Source organism: Gekko japonicus, unplaced genomic scaffold, assembly GCF_001447785.1.
Source record: "Gekko japonicus isolate JY-2015 unplaced genomic scaffold, Gekko_japonicus_V1.1 scaffold2277, whole genome shotgun sequence".
Lineage (NCBI taxonomy): Eukaryota > Metazoa > Chordata > Lepidosauria > Squamata > Gekkonidae > Gekko > Gekko japonicus.
This window is the reverse complement of record NW_015165312.1, coordinates 77,804-97,524: the sequence shown is the minus strand read 5'-3', so window position 1 is coordinate 97,524 and position 19,721 is coordinate 77,804. Positions and strand designations below refer to the sequence as shown.

At 44.7% G+C, this 19,721-nt stretch overlaps 1 protein-coding gene across 2 annotated transcripts in view; it reads left to right on the top strand.

Moving 5' to 3' along the window:
• Positions 1–19,721, top strand: part of NFX1 (nuclear transcription factor, X-box binding 1) — a 74,692-nt gene that overhangs the window by 41,793 nt on the left and 13,178 nt on the right. For both annotated transcript variants that reach the window (XM_015410482.1, XM_015410481.1), the window contains exons 15-21: positions 1,645–1,724; positions 5,699–5,929; positions 9,673–9,746; positions 14,741–14,842; positions 15,275–15,316; positions 15,906–16,004; positions 17,132–17,198. In XM_015410482.1, the coding sequence (XP_015265968.1) occupies positions 1,645–1,724; positions 5,699–5,929; positions 9,673–9,746; positions 14,741–14,842; positions 15,275–15,316; positions 15,906–16,004; positions 17,132–17,198 (695 nt within the window). The remainder of the gene's footprint in view (positions 1–1,644; positions 1,725–5,698; positions 5,930–9,672; positions 9,747–14,740; positions 14,843–15,274; positions 15,317–15,905; positions 16,005–17,131; positions 17,199–19,721) is intronic.

Sequence of the window (19,721 nt, the reverse complement as noted above, 5' to 3'; positions counted from 1 at the left end):
TTGAATACAAATCTTGAATTCACTCTAAATATCTGGTCAATATTGGGAAAACCTCGTTGTGTCTTCAAATAGTCTTGAAGCAGCTCATGAAAGCTCTCTTCCAAATTTGGCCTCCCAAAGTCTTCTTTAATAACTTGCCAAGACTTCGTTATTAGATCTGCAGTGGATTCCCAAAATTTCAATTCGTTGTTCTTTCTCAATCCGGCAATTTTGTCTTTTCAAATATATATCATTATCTTTTTGCTTCTCTTTAATTCTTACAATTTCTTGTGTTTGTTCTTGTAGTTCTGCATTACTTTCTGACAGTCCAGCCAAGAATTCTTGGTATGTTTCTTGGATGTTCTTTCTTTAGAAGGCTTAGATTCTTGAAAGTTTCTCTGGATACTTTGAATGTTCTTCTGAGTTCTTTCTTCAAATGTTGCATTTGATGCATCAATGTTTGTGATAGTTTTTCCACCAGTTCTTCGATCTTCATCTTTTTTTTGGTCTACTTTCCTTTTGTCTTTTTGACATGTTCCAGTTGCCATTCTTTTCACTCTTGTTTTACTAAAAATATTATACAAACCTCCATATACTTTTAAAATGCAAATATAGAAATGTACAACTATCACATTTTGTATTGCTAAAATAATTAAACTATATATCTGTTATAGTAGGGAGAGATGTTATGTTAATCCCTTGTATAAAAATTATTCATACTAAATAATGAACATTCTAAATAAGAGTGAATGGAATGAGAAATGTAGCTTATTTCCTAACCATCATTTCACAATCATAGTTTTGTCAGCAACAGGACAGTTTATAATCTCTTAAAATTTGGTTTTAGTAAGAAGGGGGGGGGGATAGCCAGTCTGTGCTGAAGTCCATCTTCCACTGACCTCCATCTTGCCGTGGTCTTCAGATAGGCCTGTGACAGCCGGGAGGTTACGCCTTTGATCTGGCTGCCAGCCACCCTCCATCCTGTTCCCCTTCAGCTCAGTTATCACCCAAATGTGGGACTGCACAGAGACCATGAAGAAGATAGACAGGTTGCTTGCCTGCAACTTATGCTCTTCACGTGGTCGTCTGTGCAGTCACACCCACACACCCAGCCTTCTCCACGGCTGGCATCTCTCGATCACTTACATTTAAATTGATGGGACTTATTGGCGGCGGTCCAAAGGAACTGAGTGGGAGGGCACTTTCTCCTCAGCAACAAGCATGCACAGTCAATGCCTGCTCCCTAGAATGTGGGAGAAAAATGCGCCAAAACGTTAAGAGGCTAGCTCTGAAATCTTCCGAGGTCGGGTTCAAGACGTTAAGAGGCTAGCTCTGAAATCTTCCGAGGTCGGGTTCAAGAGTAGGCACCAAACCCAAGTGTGTGATTGCGCAGATGATCGCTCAGTTCATCAGTTACAGGTAAGCAGCCTGTTTTTGGTTAAAGGAAGCTATAATGCAAGAATTCGTAACTTGTACTCTTTTAGGATACTTGTTGAAGTGAGGGTTTTGTTTTTAAAAAAACCTAGTCCATAATACCCCAGGTATGTATAGTGTGCTCTTACTAGAACAGCCAGAAAAACGTGAAAGATTGTGTTTCATTGAAGTGAATTAAGTTGCCTTACATAGTTATTTAAAACCTGTTTTGTTCTGTTCCGTTTTCTTCAGTATATCATTCCTGTCACACGGAAGAGAAGTGTCCACCATGTACATACCTTGTTCAGAAATGGTGTATGGGAAGGCATGAAGTAAGTCTATGTGTTTGCTTTTTGTGTGGTGCTGCATTTCATAATGCATGCATTACTTTATAAATGTAAGATGTTTCTGCTGCAGATTCTTGCACACGTTTATTTATTTATTCAATTAATTGCTTGACGTATTCCCTGCCCTATCCCACAAGTGGGCTCAGGGTGGCTCACAATATAAAACCCATAGCAATAAAAACAATAAAACCATAAAAGCATAGATGGCACAATAGACAGTACAAAAATCCCTGGCCTCACGGCGGGCAGAAATAGGTACCCCGGGAAACTCCACAGTGCCCAGAGAGAGTATCCAGAGCAGCAGGGCGCTAGGAAAGGGGCCATGATCAGCGGGAGGCCAGAAGGGTTGGGTGTCTGCCTCCTCAGCTGGAAGCCTGGCGGAACAGCTCTGTTTCGTAGGCCCCTTGGGACTGTTTTAGCAAGCCCTGCAGGGCCCTGATCTCGAGTGGGAGCACATGTCCTACCAGGCTGGGGCATGGAGCAAAAAGGCCCTTGCCCTGGTTCTATCTAAGCGGACATTCCTCGGGCCGGGGATCACCAGGGGGTGCTAACCAGAAGAATCTAAAGCTCTCTCCGGGGCTCATATGGGGAGAGGTGGTCCCACAAGCAGGATGGTCCCAGGCCGTGTAGGGCTTTAAAGGTCAAGACCATAACCTAGAACTGGACCCAGTATTCAATCCGCAGCCGGTGCCGTTGGTGCAACAGCGGCTGAATCCACGCCCACAGAGGCCTCACACACCTCCAGCAGGCGTGCTGCCACACTCTGCACGAGCTGCAATTTCCTGATCAGGTTCAAGGTTAGCCCCATGTAGAACGAGTTACGGTCATCCAACCTGGAAGTGACCATTGTGTGGATCACTGTACGTAAGTCCTGGGGGGGGCCTGATCAGCTGAAGATTGATAAAAGGCCAATCTGGCAACCAAAGTGACCTGGGCCTCCATAGAGAGCGAGGAATCCAGCATCCCCCCAAGACTCCCTGCCCTCAGCGCTGGCACCAGTGGTGCCCCAACAAGGACCGGGAGCCTGATTCCTGACCCCAGACCCTCATGACTCAGGCACAGGGCCGCCGTCTTCTTTGGAAGCAGACTCAGCCAGCTCTGAGGCAACCATCCAGCCGCCACCCCATGATGCCCTGTCCAGAATGTCTGGGGCAGAGTCCGGCCGGCCAGCCATCAACAGATAGAGCTGGGTGTCATCTGCGTACTGATGACAGCCCAGCCCAAACCCCCAGGCTAACATATATGTATGTGGATAATGCTTTCCTAAAAAAGATCTAGAGGCAAAATGCAGCTGTTTTCTTTACAAGAAAGTAGTCTAGCAATGTCTTTTATTTGGATCAACATCTGTCTCAGAACTTTTGAAGCTGCTTCACAAAACTGTTATTGTGTTGGGACAGATGAGCCAAGTTGCAATGAAATTAAGTGATTCACTGTAAGTTGAAAGGAGGAGGAGGAGGAGATTGGATTTATACCCCGCCCTTCACTTGGAGTCTCAGAGCGGCTTACAAACTCCTTTCCCTTCCCCTCCCCACAACAGACACCCTGGGAGGTGGGTGGGGCTGAGAGAACTCTGACACAAACTGCTCTTTTTCAAGGACAGCTGTGCCAGAGCTTGTGACTGACCCAAGGCTTGCTGCTTGTTCAGAAACAGACACTTCCAGAGGCAAAGGGGAAGAAGACATTCCAGATTGCTTTAGTGGTCCATAAACGTGTTGTTTCCTGCTTGGTTCGTGTATGACACTGCAGTCGTTTGTAGACCTAGTCCAACCTTGAATTTGGGGTCATGCAAGCTATGTCTAGAAGCTACAGTTACAGATGAGTGGCGAAGAGTCTGTTGAGGAGCGATAAGAAAGTGTCCTCCTTTAGTAGGCAAAATTATATCCTTGCCTATCATTCCTCTTTGGAGGCGTTTGCAGGAAATACATGTTGGGTCACTCTCAGCTTTTCAGCACTCTGGGGGTGTATTTCTCTTGGGAGAAATTTTGGATTCAGGCAAGGTCTATCCATTTGGGGGGGTTATAATTTGATTTTTAGAAACCATGCCTCTCGCCACTCAGGAGAGATTTAATAAAATCCTGGAGGGTTTTTTGTCATCTTCTGGGTATGAAACAGGGGTCACCGGGGATGTGGGGGGGGGGGAGGTGTTTGTGAATTTCCTGCGTTGTGCAGGGGGTTGGACTAGATGACCCTGGAGGTCCCTTCCGACTCTATACTTCTATGATTAGAGCCGTAAAGAATCTGAGGTAGAATTCCAGTCACGTCTAGAAACTTTACAGAGTTTAAGGGCAGAATAGTGAGGCCCGTCTTTCCTTGCAGCCCATTCAATGGACTTGGTGGGAGGAACTCCTGAGGCCTTTTTTAGGCATTGCCAGCTCCTGGTACTCAGGTCTGGGTGACTTGCTCTGTGTTCAGAGTTCCTTTCCAATGAGGATAGAAAATCATTTTCTGAAAAGATTTAAGAACAACTTGCTCTGAACATGTGCAGAGTGCCCTTGTTTTGAAAAGAGTGCTCCCTTGCTTATCCAGGAATTGCTGTGGAATCTTTTGTCCTGCATCTCTGCCTTAGCTTTCCTGGCAGTAGCCCCTGCAGACGCACTGCCGGAAAAGACCTCTTCTAAGGGTGAGATGACAGGTAGTCCTCCTGCTGGGATGAGAACCAAGCGGTATCTCTGATGGTTGTTCCACATTCAGGGTCCTCGTAAAGCATGGGAAGAGCACGATGTGCCGTTGTTTGTGGTCACGGGACGTAGATGTGCATTAGGCTAGAAACGCAACTGCCACCCCTCCTGCTAGCTGACAGCCCTAGACCTCATTGCAGGGGGTGTCTCTGTAGCCCCCACTGTTGTGTTCACTTCCTTGGAAGGGTGGCTCAGTGTCTTGTGCTGGCTTCTTCTGTCTTGTTTTCCATGCCTTTTTTGACCCCAGCTCTCTTATATTGGTGTATTTAGTATACTATTGTTGCCATAAGAGATGTTTTATAGTTCTTTGGCATCTTCAGCCTGGACATAGTTAAGGATTAATGTTTTTTCTAACTTAGTTCTATATTACATCTGGAGACATCTATGATACTTACCTTGGAACGTTATTAAATTTTTAAATAAAAATTATAAATAATTTTTAAAAAACCTTTGCTCTGCTCTGCTTGCTTCGGTTGCCATAATGGTTGGGGGGAGGGCGAGGGTGGGGGTGAATGTCTGTGGGAATGAGTGAGACCTTTGCTTTTAGAAGATGTAGCTTTCTGCCAGACCTGCCCTTCTCCTCCTCTGTCTGTGTTCCCAGGAGAAGTGACCTTGAGCACATTCTGGTACCATCTCAGACTCTAGATTACCAGGACATATGTCTCCCCTGGCTGGCATGGCAGTTAGGCAAAGTGTGGACGTGACGCATGCTTGGGGGTTGGATGCGACTTTCTATAATATGGTTGTACCTGCCAAAAGACTTCAGTTCTAACATGGTGACTTTTGGATCTTGCATATGCTCTGATAAACTTATCACTGCCAAAGCAAGAGTTATTGAGTGTAACTGGACCAGGGTCTGACACAAGGGTATTCCTTAGAAATCTGGCTAACCATATCTTTGTATTGACCCACATGCCTGCAGGTCACGTGAAAATACACTGTTGTCAATAACAGTTGGTTGTTGTTGTTTTGTTTCTACCATGCGTTGAATTTGAAAGCCACCTAATGCTGAAAACCAGAATGGAACTGGGCTTTGCGGACGGGCTTCTTGTGTCTCTGCCATCATCACACACAGATGTCTGCCTGATAGATGTCTGGCAGAGAGCATTGCCTTTATGCAAGTATATGTAGAAAGTCACTCCACAGCAATAAAAAGGCTTTCTGAAATTTATCCTATGGACACAGTATCTCTGCTTTTTAACTGTCCCATTGGTAATGGATGTTAACACGTTCTGTGAAAGTATCAACCTCTTTGTTTCATTTTGTCTTCCTGTGTTTCAGTTGCGCAACAATATTCCTTGTTACCTCACTGACATCTCCTGCGGCCTTCCCTGTGATCGAATGTTGAAATGTGGCATGCACAAATGCAAAAGGATCTGCCACAAGGGGGAGTGCCTCATTGATGAAGAGTGCAGGCAGCCGTGTACAATCCCAAGGCTTCACTGCAATCACCCGTGTATGTCGCCCTGCCATCCCTCTTTACCTTGTCCTACCACATCTTGCAGTACAAAGGTAGGTCTCTCTGTCACAAAGCAAGAATCAAACTTTGACCTAAAGCTAAACTGTCTTTCTAAAACCTTGTTTGAAACCCTATTCAAGCCAGTATATACGGATGGATACTTAATATTTTCATGAAGGTACTGCATTGCTTGTGGTCCTGCAAACTGTAAAAAGCTGAATTTAAGCAATCTTTGTCCCAGAAGTTTATGTAAAGCTTGTGTTCCATAAATTAGAGTTTGATCTTCACTGGTTTACTTCCTTTGTTAACAAACAAACAAACCTTTATTGTCATAACAACAGCATCAGCCTTAGGTACAGAGGCGGTAGGCACGCAAAACAGTTAATTCACTACCCCTTCTGCTGAAAAATAACTCCTCCTCCTCTACGCTCTGTAAAGGAAGTTTGCCACCTCTTCAATGGTATCAGCCCTGTTTGAGGCTAGAAGGTTCATTATCTTACTTCCTTTGTTTTTAAACTGGGAGGTTGGCTCAGATCTTGTATGAATTATTCCCTTCTCTTATGTTCTTATGATGATATCACTGGTTGGTAGTACCACATTGAACATGCATTACTGTGGCTTTCAGGGCAGTCCTAGCAAGTCTTAACAAGAACTGCTCAATTCCTACTTTTCCTCCGTCTTCTCTTGCGAGGGGGAAACGGTGCTCAACACGGCAAAAACAGAACACACGAGGAGGGAAGGGAGTTTCAGCCTCGGATAGGCATAGTACATAAACACCTGGTTTCTTTGAACAAAACAAAGTCCTTGGGGCCAGATGAACTGCATCCAAGTGTACTAAAAGAACTCGCGGATGTAATTTCAGAACCTCTGTCCATTATTTTGAGAATTCTTGGAGAACAGGTGAGATGCCAGAAGACTGGAGGTGGGCAAATGTCCCCATCTTTAAGAAGGGGGAAAAGGAGGATCCAGGTAACTACCGACCCGTCAGCTTGATGTCTATACCTGGAAAAGTTTTAGAACAAATCATGAAACAGTTGGTTCTTGAGCACTTAGAAAGGACAGCTGTGATTACTAAGAGCCACTATGGGTTTCTCGAACAAGTCCTGTCAGACTAACCTTGTCTGTTTTTTCGAGAAAGTTACTACCTTGCTGGATCAGGGGAATATTGTAGAATACTGTATCTTGATTTCAGTAAGGCTTTTGATAAGGTTCCACATAATATTCTTGTTGATAAATTGGTAAAATGTGGTTTGGATCCTATGACTGTTAGGTGGATCTGTAACTGGCTGACAGATTGCACCCAAAGAGTGCTTGTTAATGGTTCCTCATTCTCTCAGACGGTGCCTCAGGGATCTGTCCCGGGACCTGTTTCGTTCAACATCTTTATCAATGAGTTGGATGAAGGAATAGAGGGAATGCTTATTACATTTGCAGATGACATTAAATTGGGAGAGGTAGCAAAAACGGTAGGAGACAGAGTCAGGATACAGGATGATCTTGACAGGCTTGAAAACTGGGCTAAAACAAATACAATGAATTTCATTGGACTAAATATAAAGTTCTGTATTTAGGCAGGAAAAATCAAATACATAATTATAGTATGGGGGGGAGACCTGTCTTGGCAGTAGTATGTGTAAAAAGGATCTAGGGGTCTTAGTAGACCATACACTGAACATGAGTCAGCAATGTGATGCGGCAGCTAAACAGTCAAATATGATTTTGGACTTTATCAACAGAAGTATAGTGTCCAGATCACGCGAAGTGATGATATCGCTTTGCTCTGGTTCAGTTTTGGGCACCATAATATAAGAAGGATATAGACAAGCTGGAACGTGTCCAGAGGAGGTCAACAAAGATGGTGAGGGGTCTGGAGACCAAGTCCTATGAGGAAAGTTTGAAGGAGCTGGGTATGTTCAAGTATTTCAAGTATTTCAAGTATTTGAAATACTCTTCAAGTATTTGAAGGGCTGTCATGTAGAAGATGGAGCAGATCTCTTCTCTCTTGCTCCGGATTGCAAGACTAGATCTAATGGGTGGAAATTACAAGGGAGTCATTACCGGCTAAATATCAGGAGAAACTTCCTAAGAGTAGTTGAGCAGGGGAACAGTCTGCCTCGGGAGGTGGTGGATGCTCCTTAGCTGGACGTTTTCAAGCGGAGGCTGGACGACCATCTTTCGGGTATGTTGTAGGTATGTAGGGCTATCTTTAGGCTATGCTCCTGCAGAGTGCAGGGGGTTGGACTGGATGACCTGCAAGGTCCCTTCCAACTCGTAACATTCTATGATTCTATGTTTAGCCAAGAGAGGAGACAACTGAGAGGTGATATGATAACAATTTTCAAGTACTTGAAGGGCTGTCATATAGAGAATGGTACAGAGTTGTTTTCTGCTACCCCAGAAGGTCGGACCAGAACCAGCAGGTTGAAATTAAATCAAAAGAGTTTTTGGCTAAGCATTAGGAAGAACTTCCTGAAAGTTAGAGAGGTTCCTCAGTGGAACAGGCTTTCTCGGGAGGTGGTGGGCTCTACTCCTTTGGAGGTTTTCAAACAGAGGCTAGATGGCCATCTGACAGTAATACTGATTCTGTGAACTTAGGCAGATCGTGAGAGGGAGGGCAGGGAGGGTTGCCTCAGTGCTTAGTTCTTGTGACCTTTCTTACGCTCCCAGGGAAATGCTGATCGTCACTTTGGGGTCAGGAAGCAATTTTTCTCCAGGCCAATTTGGCTGGAGATCCTGGAGGTTTTTTGTCATCTTCTTGGCATGGAACAGCAGTCACTGGGGGTGTGAGGGGGGAGGTATTTGTGCATTTCCTGCATTGTGCAGGGGTTTGGACTACATGACCCTGGAGGTCCCTTCCGACTCTGTGATTGCATCCTTCTAAGTCCATTGAAGTTCATTGGGCTTGGAAAGGTGTAACTCTGCTTCGGATTTCTTTATACATACCTACATGTATACATATACATACACACACACACACACATATATATATATATATACATACATACATACATGTATACATATACACACACACACACACATATACACACACACATATACATACATATATATATGTGTGTGTATATATAATTTCTCCCCCAGGCATTCTCGCTATAATTTTTAAGGTAAGGTGAGGACACTAGATGTGACCTCAGAAGTACCTACTCCAGCCTGATCTCGTTAGAATCAGTGGGGTGTAGCTTGACGACATGAAGCCGCTTTGTGCCATATGGGTGTATCAGGCCATGTGGGGTTTATCAGACTCCGTATTGCTGACTCAGGCTGGCAGCACCTCTCCAGGGTCTCCGGCGGAGGTCTTCCACGTCAGGTCTGGCCTGGTTCTTGCTGGAGGGGCCCTTTGTTGAACTGGGGACCTCTGCATGCCAAGCAGAGGCTCTCCCACCCTGAGCCACTGTGCATTCCATCATCCCAGGGAGACTTTTGACAGATTACTTGAGTTGCTTCTATAATGCTGAAGTAACTCCAGTTCAGTTCATGTCGTGTATCTGATTCTAACTTTGCGTTGAGTGCAGTTTTTAGGTTGCCTTGGTAACCACAGGACAGTAGAAATTGGAACCAAAAGTGTGGGGAGAAATATGGACGACAGGAGGTATAAACAAAATCCCCCTCTTCTGTGAGTCTTGTGGTTCCCCTCCTTGTCACCTTAAAAACAGTAAATGAATCAACTGCATTTTGGTGAATCAAGACCTTCTTCAGCGTTGTCAGCCAGTGTTTTGGAGGGTTGGATGCCTGCCATTTGGGGGGGAAATATTTAATATCTGTTTTTATAACAAAACAGGTTGAACTTCAGTGTGACTGTGGAAGAAGAAAGGAGACTATGGTTTGTTCAGAAGCATCCAGTACATATCAAAGGTATGCAGTGATCCCCCCCCCACCCCCATTTTTCTTGACAGTCCTCTGTGCTCTAATCAAACAAAATCATGTTGGCTTTTCCCCTTCAAATAGAATACAGTAGTCTTTATTTCCGCCGTCCTTTTGTTCCTCTAGAAGGAAGTGCTCTTCCTTGAACATTTATTCTGCACTATGTGATGTGTTCTTCTCAGGCTGCTCGTTAGGATGTAGCCCTACAATGTACACTTTGTTTACTGAGAAATTCTCAAGAGTTTCTCTCCCCACCCCCTGCCAGCAGGTTGAAGAGCTGGCTCTCTGTTGCTTGTTAATGTTTGAATTTACTGGGGAAAGTGACAATATTTCAAAACACTATAAACCGAAAACCTCTAAAAAAGTTAGACTTGAGTTTTTCTGTATTTCTCATAAAAAAACTAATTTAGCATAATTCATGATCTTCAGCGTGGTCTCTGTGCTTCCCACCCATGGGATTCAGTGCACCTGCGCTGGATCAATCGGTATTGTAGCAAGCTCTTTTAACGGATTTTCACGCCCAGACCTCAGGCATGCGGGATGTCAGTTCCTTTCCTTCCGCCGGGCTGGAAACACCTTTTTCCTCAGCGGCTCTTCAGGTTTCTCTTCGTTTTTTCTCCTTTTCCTTCACTTCGTTTTTCCCTTCAAAAAAACAAACAAAAAAACCCCCCATTTTTTAAGTTTGAGGGGGAAGTTTTGTCTTACCTCAGTTTGGCCTTCCCCCCCCCCCCCGCCACCTCTTTTTCTTCTCCATCTAGTTTTATTTTATGGAGAAAAGGTAGGGGTTTTTCAAGCTTTGTACTGGGTATGGCAGTAAGCTCGCTCCGCCGGATGGCCACACCCTTTGTATTTTTTGTCTTGTTGAGACGCACTGACCAGAGTCCTGCCGGCATTGTGCCAGGTTTTCCAATCAAACTAGGAAGAACCAAGCGGCGCGTCTCCGAGTAGCGTTACTAGAATCGGCGCTAAACCTCACTTCAGTCATGGATCCAGAAGTACCAATGAGCCCATCAACATTGACGGCTCTAGCATCGAAGTCTTCGTCCGACATCATCCAATCAACATCGAAGCGTCCGGCACCGACGGCACAGTCTTCAGCGTCCACTCCCATAAAAAAGAAGAAAGAAAAATCGGGTAAAGATCACAAGTCAGCCAAGAAGGGTTCCTCTAAGCTCCTGAAGGCGGCGAAGTCTGGAAAGGTCGCGAGTTCTGCACCAGGTAATGCCCATAAGGTGCCCCCCGTTCCTACGACTGTATCAGCATCGGAGGCTCCACTCGCTCCACTGATACCGACCATCCAGCTGATGGACTCTCCAATACACCAGCTAGACCGTGAAATGCTGGTGGACATGCGTCCTTTCTCCAACATCGAGAATGTGGAAATCCTCAGCCGTCCCCTGGGCACGAATCGTTCTCCCTCTGCTCAGTCATCGGCACTCTTGGACTTCCACACCGACATCGATGCAGGTCGGCATCAACAGATCCCTTCAACACTCAACGTCATCCTCCCCATCTGTTTTCCGAAGATCGACCTTTCGATATCGATGATCGGGCTGATAGGGGCCGCTCACGGAGACGAGATGCTACATTGTCTCCCAGACGTTCCCGCTCTCGGAGTAGATCCCCACGAGTCTTCCTGCCCCCCCCCCCTACTCTTTCCTGGGATCACCGCCAACTACGTTACCTCTATGGAGCTTACCCACCCGCATTTATGCCGTGGTTGACTCCAGCAGGTTACTCGGATTGGGATTGTTACTCTGTTCATAGATCGCGGTCACCCTGTAGAAAGTTACCAAAAAAACAACAACAGGATAGACCTTGTTCTTTTGAACTGTCAGAAGCCAGCTACATGTGCTTTCTATGAAGGGGAAGAAATTCCTGACTTACCTTGAGTCGTTGGGTTTACCACCGCCCCCTACGGACTTGAGGGTAATTTTCAGATTCTTGTTGACCCGTCTGGACTTGAGTCTTAGTTTCTCCACCTTAAAAGTCTATTTAGTCGCCATCTCCGCCAGTCATCCTGCGGTGGATGGCTATTCTGTTTTTTCTCACCCACAAACGAAACAGTTTCTGAAGGGCCTCACTCGCCTCTTGCCTCTGGCTCGTGGGCCGACTCCCTCCTGGGACTTACCTCTAGTAGTGTCCAAATTAACGGGCAAACCATTTGAGCCCATGGCCACGTCTAGTCTGCAGCTCCTCTCGTGGAAGACTGCCTTCCTAGTAGCCATTACCTCAGCAAGATGAGTGAGCTAATTGTCTGCACTCCGTTGCAATTCTCCGTACTTGGTTTTTCACCACGATGGTGTCAACTTGGCCCCGGATGTCTCTTTCCTGCCCAGGGTTGTTTCCAAGTTCCATTTGCAAGCTGACATTGCTCTTCGACATTTTCCCCATCCCTTATGAGCAACGAGGAATGCCGTCTTCATACTTTAGATGTCAAGAGAGCCATACTCTTCTACCTTGATAGAACAAGGTCATTCCATCAGTCATCAGCCTTGTTTGTCTCCTATAGCACACCTGTGTAGGGGGAGAAGCTCTCTTCACAGCGTCTGTCCAAGTGGATTGTGGAAACCAAACTGTGCTACTTACTGGCCAAACGGCCACGTCCAGGCCTGCTCCAAGCGCACTCTAGAATCTACCCGGGCAGTAGCCATGTCCACAGCCTTCCTGAGAGGTTCGTCACTCACTGACATCTGTCAAGCAGCAACCTGGGCTACCCCTCACACTTTCATGAAGCATTATGCCCTGGATGTGCGTCTTCATCAACGTTCCGTGGTGGGACGTTCCGTGGTGGGACGGGCAGTGTTGCAGGCGGCGCAATGCAGCCTCCTCCTCCAGGAGCTCCCTCCTCCAGGTAGGCCTGTTTTTTGCTTGCCAATCTCCCAGAGGTGTGATGCACAGAGACCACGAAGAAGATAAACAGGTTGCTTGCCTGTAACTGATGATCTTCGAGTGGTCATCTGTGCATTCACACCCACACACCCTAATTCCCCTCTGCTTTCGGTCCTCTCGTTTTTATTATTCTGAGACTGATGGCAGCGGTCAGAAGGAACTGGCGGGATCGTCGTGCCCTTCCTTTGGTCATGCGCAGTGGGGCCGGTGTGTGACTGGGGAGCGGGCGTGAAAATCCCTTTCACTTTCAAGCGGGACCAATTGAGGTTGGTGCAGGCGCACTATATCCCAGAGGTGTGAATGCACAGATGACCACTCGAAGGTCATCAACCTGATAAGATAAGCAACCTGTTTTTGTTGCTGTTGGGAGTCATTGAATATGTCCTCAGGTAAAATACATCTCCCAGTCGTCCACTAAATGTTCACTGGGGTTGCCAGTCTCCCTGTGGGGCCTGGAGATCTGGAAATCACCGTGTTCCCTAGCCACAGCACATAATTTCCCCTACAGAAAGTTTCCCAGCTATTACAACTGATCTCCAGATGACCAAAATCTTAGAATCCTAGAATGTTAGAGTTGGAAGGGACCTTGCAGGTCATCTAGCACTCTGCAGGGGCATAGCCGAAAGATAGCCCTACATCATACCTGAAGGATGGTCGTCCAGCCTCCGCTTGAAAACGTCCAGCGAAGGAGCATCCACCACCTCCCGAGGCAGACTGTTCCACTGCTCAACCACTCTTACAGTTAGGAAGTTCCTCCTGTTATTTAGCCAGTATCGACTCCCTTGTAATTTCCACCCATTAGATCTAGTCTTGCAACCCAGAGCAAGAGGGAATAGATCTGCTCCATCTTCTACATGAGAGCCCTTCAAATATTTGAAGACTTCAATCATGTCCCCTCTAAGCCTTCTTTTTCCAAGGCTAAACATACCCAACCTTTCCTCGTAAAACTTGGATTCCAACCCTCTCACCATCCTGGTTGCCCTCTTCTGGAGACGCTCAAGCTTGTCAACATCCTTCCTAAAATGTGGTGCCCAAAACTGGACACAGGACTCCAGGTGAGGCCTGACCATAGCAGAATAGAGCGGAACTACCACCTCCCATGATCTGGACACAGTGCTTCTGTGAATGCATCCTAAGATTGCATTAGTTTTCTTCGCAATCACATCGCACTGCAGGCTCATGTTTAGTTCTCCTGGAGAAAATGGCTGCTTTGGCCAGTGGACTCTATGGCATTATACCCTGCCCTCCCCAGGCTCTACCCCTCAAGTCTACAGATATTTCCCAACCTAGAGTTGGCAGCCTTTAACTAGCCACAGAACCGCTTTCCACATTCTTGGAACCCAGAAAATATGGCACAGGAGTAGGTGCTGTTCTACCTTAGCTGCCACTGTATAGCCCCAAATCAACGTCAGTCGGGGTGGAGGGAACCATACCTGCTATTATGCAGCTCTCCTCCCATATTACCCACTTGGGGCAGAAAAATGACTTGAGACAGCCCTGCCTTATAGCTAAGCAGAAGGAAATAAACATGGCTCGCCTCCCTCCATTTCCCCCTTCCCTCCACCGCCCCACCAGCCACAGCCGGGATACTCACCTGGAGCTTCTTTCTAGATCCTGTTGTAGTTCTTCCCACAACGGGCCTTTCTCCTAGTAAGTATATATAACACATTGGTTATCTTAGAATTTTCTTCTCCAGGTGTATATTCTGAATGCAAGACTTAAAATTTTATACTTCATTTGACAAATCCCCCGGGAAAGCAAAACAGCATTTTAGTAAACACACTTTTACTAATTTGGCACTGAGGCAACTAATGCCTAAACTGAGTATCAGTTAATAATTTTTCCAGTGGCAGAGGTCACATCAAAAGGCTCAGAAACAGGATTTGCAACATTTACAGGTAGATCTTCCTGTGGAAATGTGTAATTTGTTTTCCAGCATCCTTGGTGGGAAGAATTAGCTCATTTGCAAAGTTCTTAGAGGTTAATGTTCTCTTTATCCCTACTGTGTGCCCAGTCAGCACCCTCACCTTCTTAGTTTTCTGTAGCCTCAGTCCAGAGCCATTCATGTTCCCTATGGTATCATTCTTTTCCAGAATAGCTGCAATTTCCATAGCTTCTAAGTTAACAGATCCACATCTTGGAGATTCAGTGGAGATTAGCAGATTGATTACCAAAAAAGAAATGAAGCAAACCAGGTAATGAAACAGATGCTTAAATACAACCTGAATGCTGCTGATGGGAGGGCTTTCCAATCCTGTTCACCTCTGTTTGTGGCTGGTCGGGGCTTAGGTACTTTGCAGCACAGAAATGGTTCTCTTTAGTCCTCCCCTGTTGCTGGCCATCCTAGTACCAGTGTGCTTCGGGGGCTTTTCCAGAGTCTCCCGTGGAAGGTTGGGAAAGGAGCTTCATGGAGAATTAACCAGTTCAGCCAGTGAGTCTAGGTAGTGCCCAGTGACGCTGTGGGAGGAGTCCTTCCGTATCGTGTCAAGTGGCTTTGTAAGTCATGGCACTGTAATTGCCAGCCTTGGTTTTTGCTGGGAAAGGTGTTGTTTTTTAATGGGGTGTGATAGCAGAGTGTCCACAGAAACATAACTGCTTTCTGCAATCTGCACTTTTTGTTTGTCTAGGTTGCAGTGTGATGAAGAATGTTTGGCACTTGAAAGGAACCGGTAGGCAGTGACTTTCATAATTTGTTTTTGATAGGACCACAAATTAACTTCAGTTTTTAGGATGTATAAAAATAACCATGTAGAAGCAGATTATTAGGAGAGAGTAAGCAAGAAGACAGTATAGTTATGGCATGCTTTAGTTCCCTGGTTATGTAAATTAGGGAGGTTTATTTGACATAATTGATGGTTAGACAGTGTTATCAATGCAATGAACATGAAATTAAGCAAACTTCAGAGGATGATGGAAGACAGGAGGGCCTGGCGTGATGTGGTCCTTAATGGGGTTGCGAAGAGTTGGACTCAACTGTGCAACTGAACAACAACAATTTGACATAATCATAAATCTGTAATTTCTGAAATAATCATGCTAAGAAACCCCGGATACAGTAGTACAAGAGCTGTTTGAGGAAGAACATACAGAAGAAATGAAATGGGGATGGAGAAGGAGGGGAAAAGGATAGTCTTGTACAGCATATAAAAAGGAAAGGCCTTAAAAGTTTTTGAAGAGCAGTTAGATGACATATTGTGACATGATTGGGTTAAAATACAGATGAACAAGATCTTTTGAACATTTAATGTTTTCAATCAGGCGGTTTGCTGAGGCCCTCCATATTGATGACAGTTCTGACCCTTTTAATGTTCGTTCCTCTGCACCCAAGTACAGTGATATCTTGAAAGAGGATGGGAGGTATGTAGTATCACTCCTGCTTAGACGTTTGTGTGTGCTCTAGAAAGCGCAGAGTGTTCCCACGCAAATGGGCTTCCCTACTGATTTCAGTGTGAGGAGCTGATGGTTGGAGAGTTCTTCTGGGTGTTAATTCTGCTATTGCTGGAGCCACTGGCTCATGCCCAGAATTCTCACTAACACTCGCACTGACCTGTTCATGATAAGCACCCCTTCTCCACACATACACCTGATTGGGTAATCTGTTCTGATCTTTCCTTCCCACCCCCCTCTGTGATTTCATTTTTTAATTCATTAAAACAAAAAAACATACAGAAAGTTATGTATAATAAAAAGAAGAAGAAAATTAATACAAGAGGAGATATAGATATATATACATACACATACATACACATGTATGTGAATCATAGGAGCTGTGGTGGCTCAAGTGGTTAAGGCGCTGAACTGCAGGCTGTGGAAGGTCAGTAGTTCAGCAGTTCAAGACCCGGGTGCCGCAAGATGGGGTGAGCTCCCGTCTCTAGTTCCAGCTCCTGCCAACCTAGCAGTTTGAAAGCAAGAAATTGCAAGTAGATAAATAGGGACCACTTCGGTGGGAAGGTAGCAGCGTTCCGTGCACCTTGGTGTTTAGTCATGCTGGCCACATGACCACGGAAAGGTCTTCGGACAGCGCTGGCTCTTCGGCTTTGAAACGGAGATGAGCACCGCAACCCTAGAGTCGGATTCGACGGGCTTTCAAGCAAGGGAACCTTTACCTTTACTTACATACACATACATACACATACATAAAATGCATCACCGAACCTTTCTCTCTTACAACCTGAACTATAACCACAACATATTTATTAGCATGGTGTACTGATACTACTTTTATGAGCTATACCTAATTCTGTGGTTTGTATCGCCCTTGACCATACCTGGTCTACTTCAGATGTCTCCATTTTGTGTCATCAGAATCATTATCTAAATTTTCTTGCTGCCTCAAGAGAAAATTTTGGTCAGTTTTGAGCGACATGAAATGGGAAATACAGTAAAAGAGCAAAACGTTTGACAATTTTGAATTATGCAGCGAAAATGTTTCAATTGTTACAGTAGTCTTTATTTGTAGTGAATTATATTTTTAATTATTTCAGAAAGGATTTAAAGTTTCTCAGTGAAACTGAGAAAGAAATGAAAGCCCTTGTAGAAGCTGTAAATAAGGTTAGTATCTATATCTATCTGACTAGTACTGCTCATATGACTATCACCAAAGAAAATATTTTAAAAGACCTTACTCAGTGTTATTTCTCTTATATTTGATTATTGCACCTATGAATTTTGCAATTGAGAGGGTGACACGATCATGGGTATCTGATAGTAGCCACGCCACCTGGGCTCGCACACTTAGCAGTTCCCTATCTTTAGGTAAAGGGGTGATTAGATTAGCCCTCAACTCATTGAATAGAGGGCATTCCATAATCATACGTTCAATGGTTTCAGTTGTATGATATGAGCATCTGCATGTTCTATTAGAGTATGATACTTTATTATATCTGCCCTCCAAAACTGCTGAGGGAAGAACATTCAGTCTTGCCAAAGTAAAAGCTCTTCTTAGTTTTGGGACTGTCAATTGATAAAAATATTTCGGCAGTTGCATCGGGAGGGCAATTCCCAAATGAAGTGTCGGACACACCCTGCGCGCCCTAATAGACATACTTGTAACATCCAGTTTCCTTACAGATTTTTAAATTTGTCTTCTAATGTCTTCAGTTTCTGTATTTTTAATCATATCATTTGTTATTCCTAGGCGCTTCATTTTCTTTTCCAGACTTTCCCAATCTCTTTTCTGGGCCTCTGATTTCTTAAATTTCAATAGTTTTTTTATATTCTTTTTTCAATTTCAAAATATTTGGCAAAATCTCTATTTGAGTTCTTAAACTGTCTATATAGGCACCTGATCGATCTTTTGAGCAGCTCACAGAGTCGCGCCAGTTATTTCCGTCGTTTGCGCCCTGTCCCCTGGGCTTTGCTGTCACCAAGGAAGGCTTGAAAAAGTCAGTTAAATCCATGAAGAATTCCGTATCGCCCATGTTCTCAGTTATTTGGGAATCTGTACATCTGGTTTTTTCCAAGTCCATTTGTGTTTTCGCTTTTGCTTCAATGGCTTCACACCACCTCAGTGATCTTAAGGTGTTACGTGTCTGCTTTAGTGCTAAGTTCCTTACCTTAAAAGAGAGACGGTAAGCATCCAGACGTAATAATAATTGTACAGGATAATGATCACACACACACCCCCCCCCAAATAATCCTTCACTGCCAGGGATTCCACTCTTCTCAGTAAGTCAGCAGAAGCAACAAAATAGTCTACTACACTTGCCTCTAAATGATTTATACACGTAAAGGAAACCTTTGTATTCCCAAGTATATTAATATTAAAAGCTGTATATGGTTGTCATTTAAAAAAAAAAAATGTTTTGTACAGAGTTTGAAGTAAAAGAGGAAGAATCACTTCTAAGTATGGATGTTTAAAATAGAAGCTTATATCCGCTTCATTGTCATAAACTGTTTTGACATAGCTTTTATTGTTAGGGTTAATGAGGTTGACCCAAAGATCGTCTTCAGGTGCAGTCTTGTTAAATGTGTGTCGTCGTTCCTACTTTGCCAAGTGGATTTCTTCTACTTAATGGGGGCATGGAATAGCTTGCTCAGTGGGGCTATCCAATCGTAACATAACAATTTCTACTTTTAAATGTAAAGAAACAAGCAGAGCCGAACCCACTTGAAAGCGACCCTTAGGGTTAATCCCATACCCTGGGAGGGAAAAGGATTTATACCCCCTCAATCTGAATCTGATTTGGCGACCAGGTTTCCTGAAGGAGTATAATACCGTGTTTCCCCGAAAATAAGACACTGTCTTATATTTCTTTTTTCTCAAGAAGACACACTAGGGTTTATACCACAAATGCATAGAAATCCTGCTAGGGCTTATTTTTGGGGTAGGTCTTATTTTCGGGGAAACAGGGTATCAAAATCATTAAGGTAACTTAGAAATTCAACATCCTCGGCCTTATTCCGCCAGCTGGCCACGTTCCAAGAGATGATCTTAATATCCAAAATAGTGGAAAATTTAGATGATGGTGATGTAGAAGAATTTATGAGTCAGTCTCCTTTGGTTAGTTGTTCGAGGGGGCTGTTGGTGTCATAACACACAGGCCCACTGCTCATACCTCTTGATATGTCCTTGATTCATTGGCTTATGCTTGGCCACACAACGTCTCCCTTTCTGCTCAGGGGGAGATTCTCAGCCCTTATTGAGGACATATGCATTTTGGCTTGTATTAACGTCTCTGACTTTCCCTTGAGTTCTGGTTGGACTTCTGTAGTAGAAGTTAAATTGATCAGTGGAGAAGGAGTTATGGTGGGGGCATATCTATCTGGGCGGTTTGTATAAAGGCCTGTTTTGGCGGCATCCGGTCTGTCTACAGCCACTGCTTGTTCCCTGGTATCCGCTGGCGTCAGGAGCTTCGTTCTTACGGTCCCCAGTCTGTTGACTGTCGCACCACGAACCTCTTTTGGGAAATTTGGAAAGGTTTTTATCAGGTCATCCTCCAAGGTGTTATCAAGATTTATCCCTTCATGCACATAGACTGATGGAAATCACTTATCTGAAGATTTAACTGCCCCATGGACTGGATTCATAATTGGAGCCTCCTCCTCCCCCTGACACGAAAGGTCCATTGGATC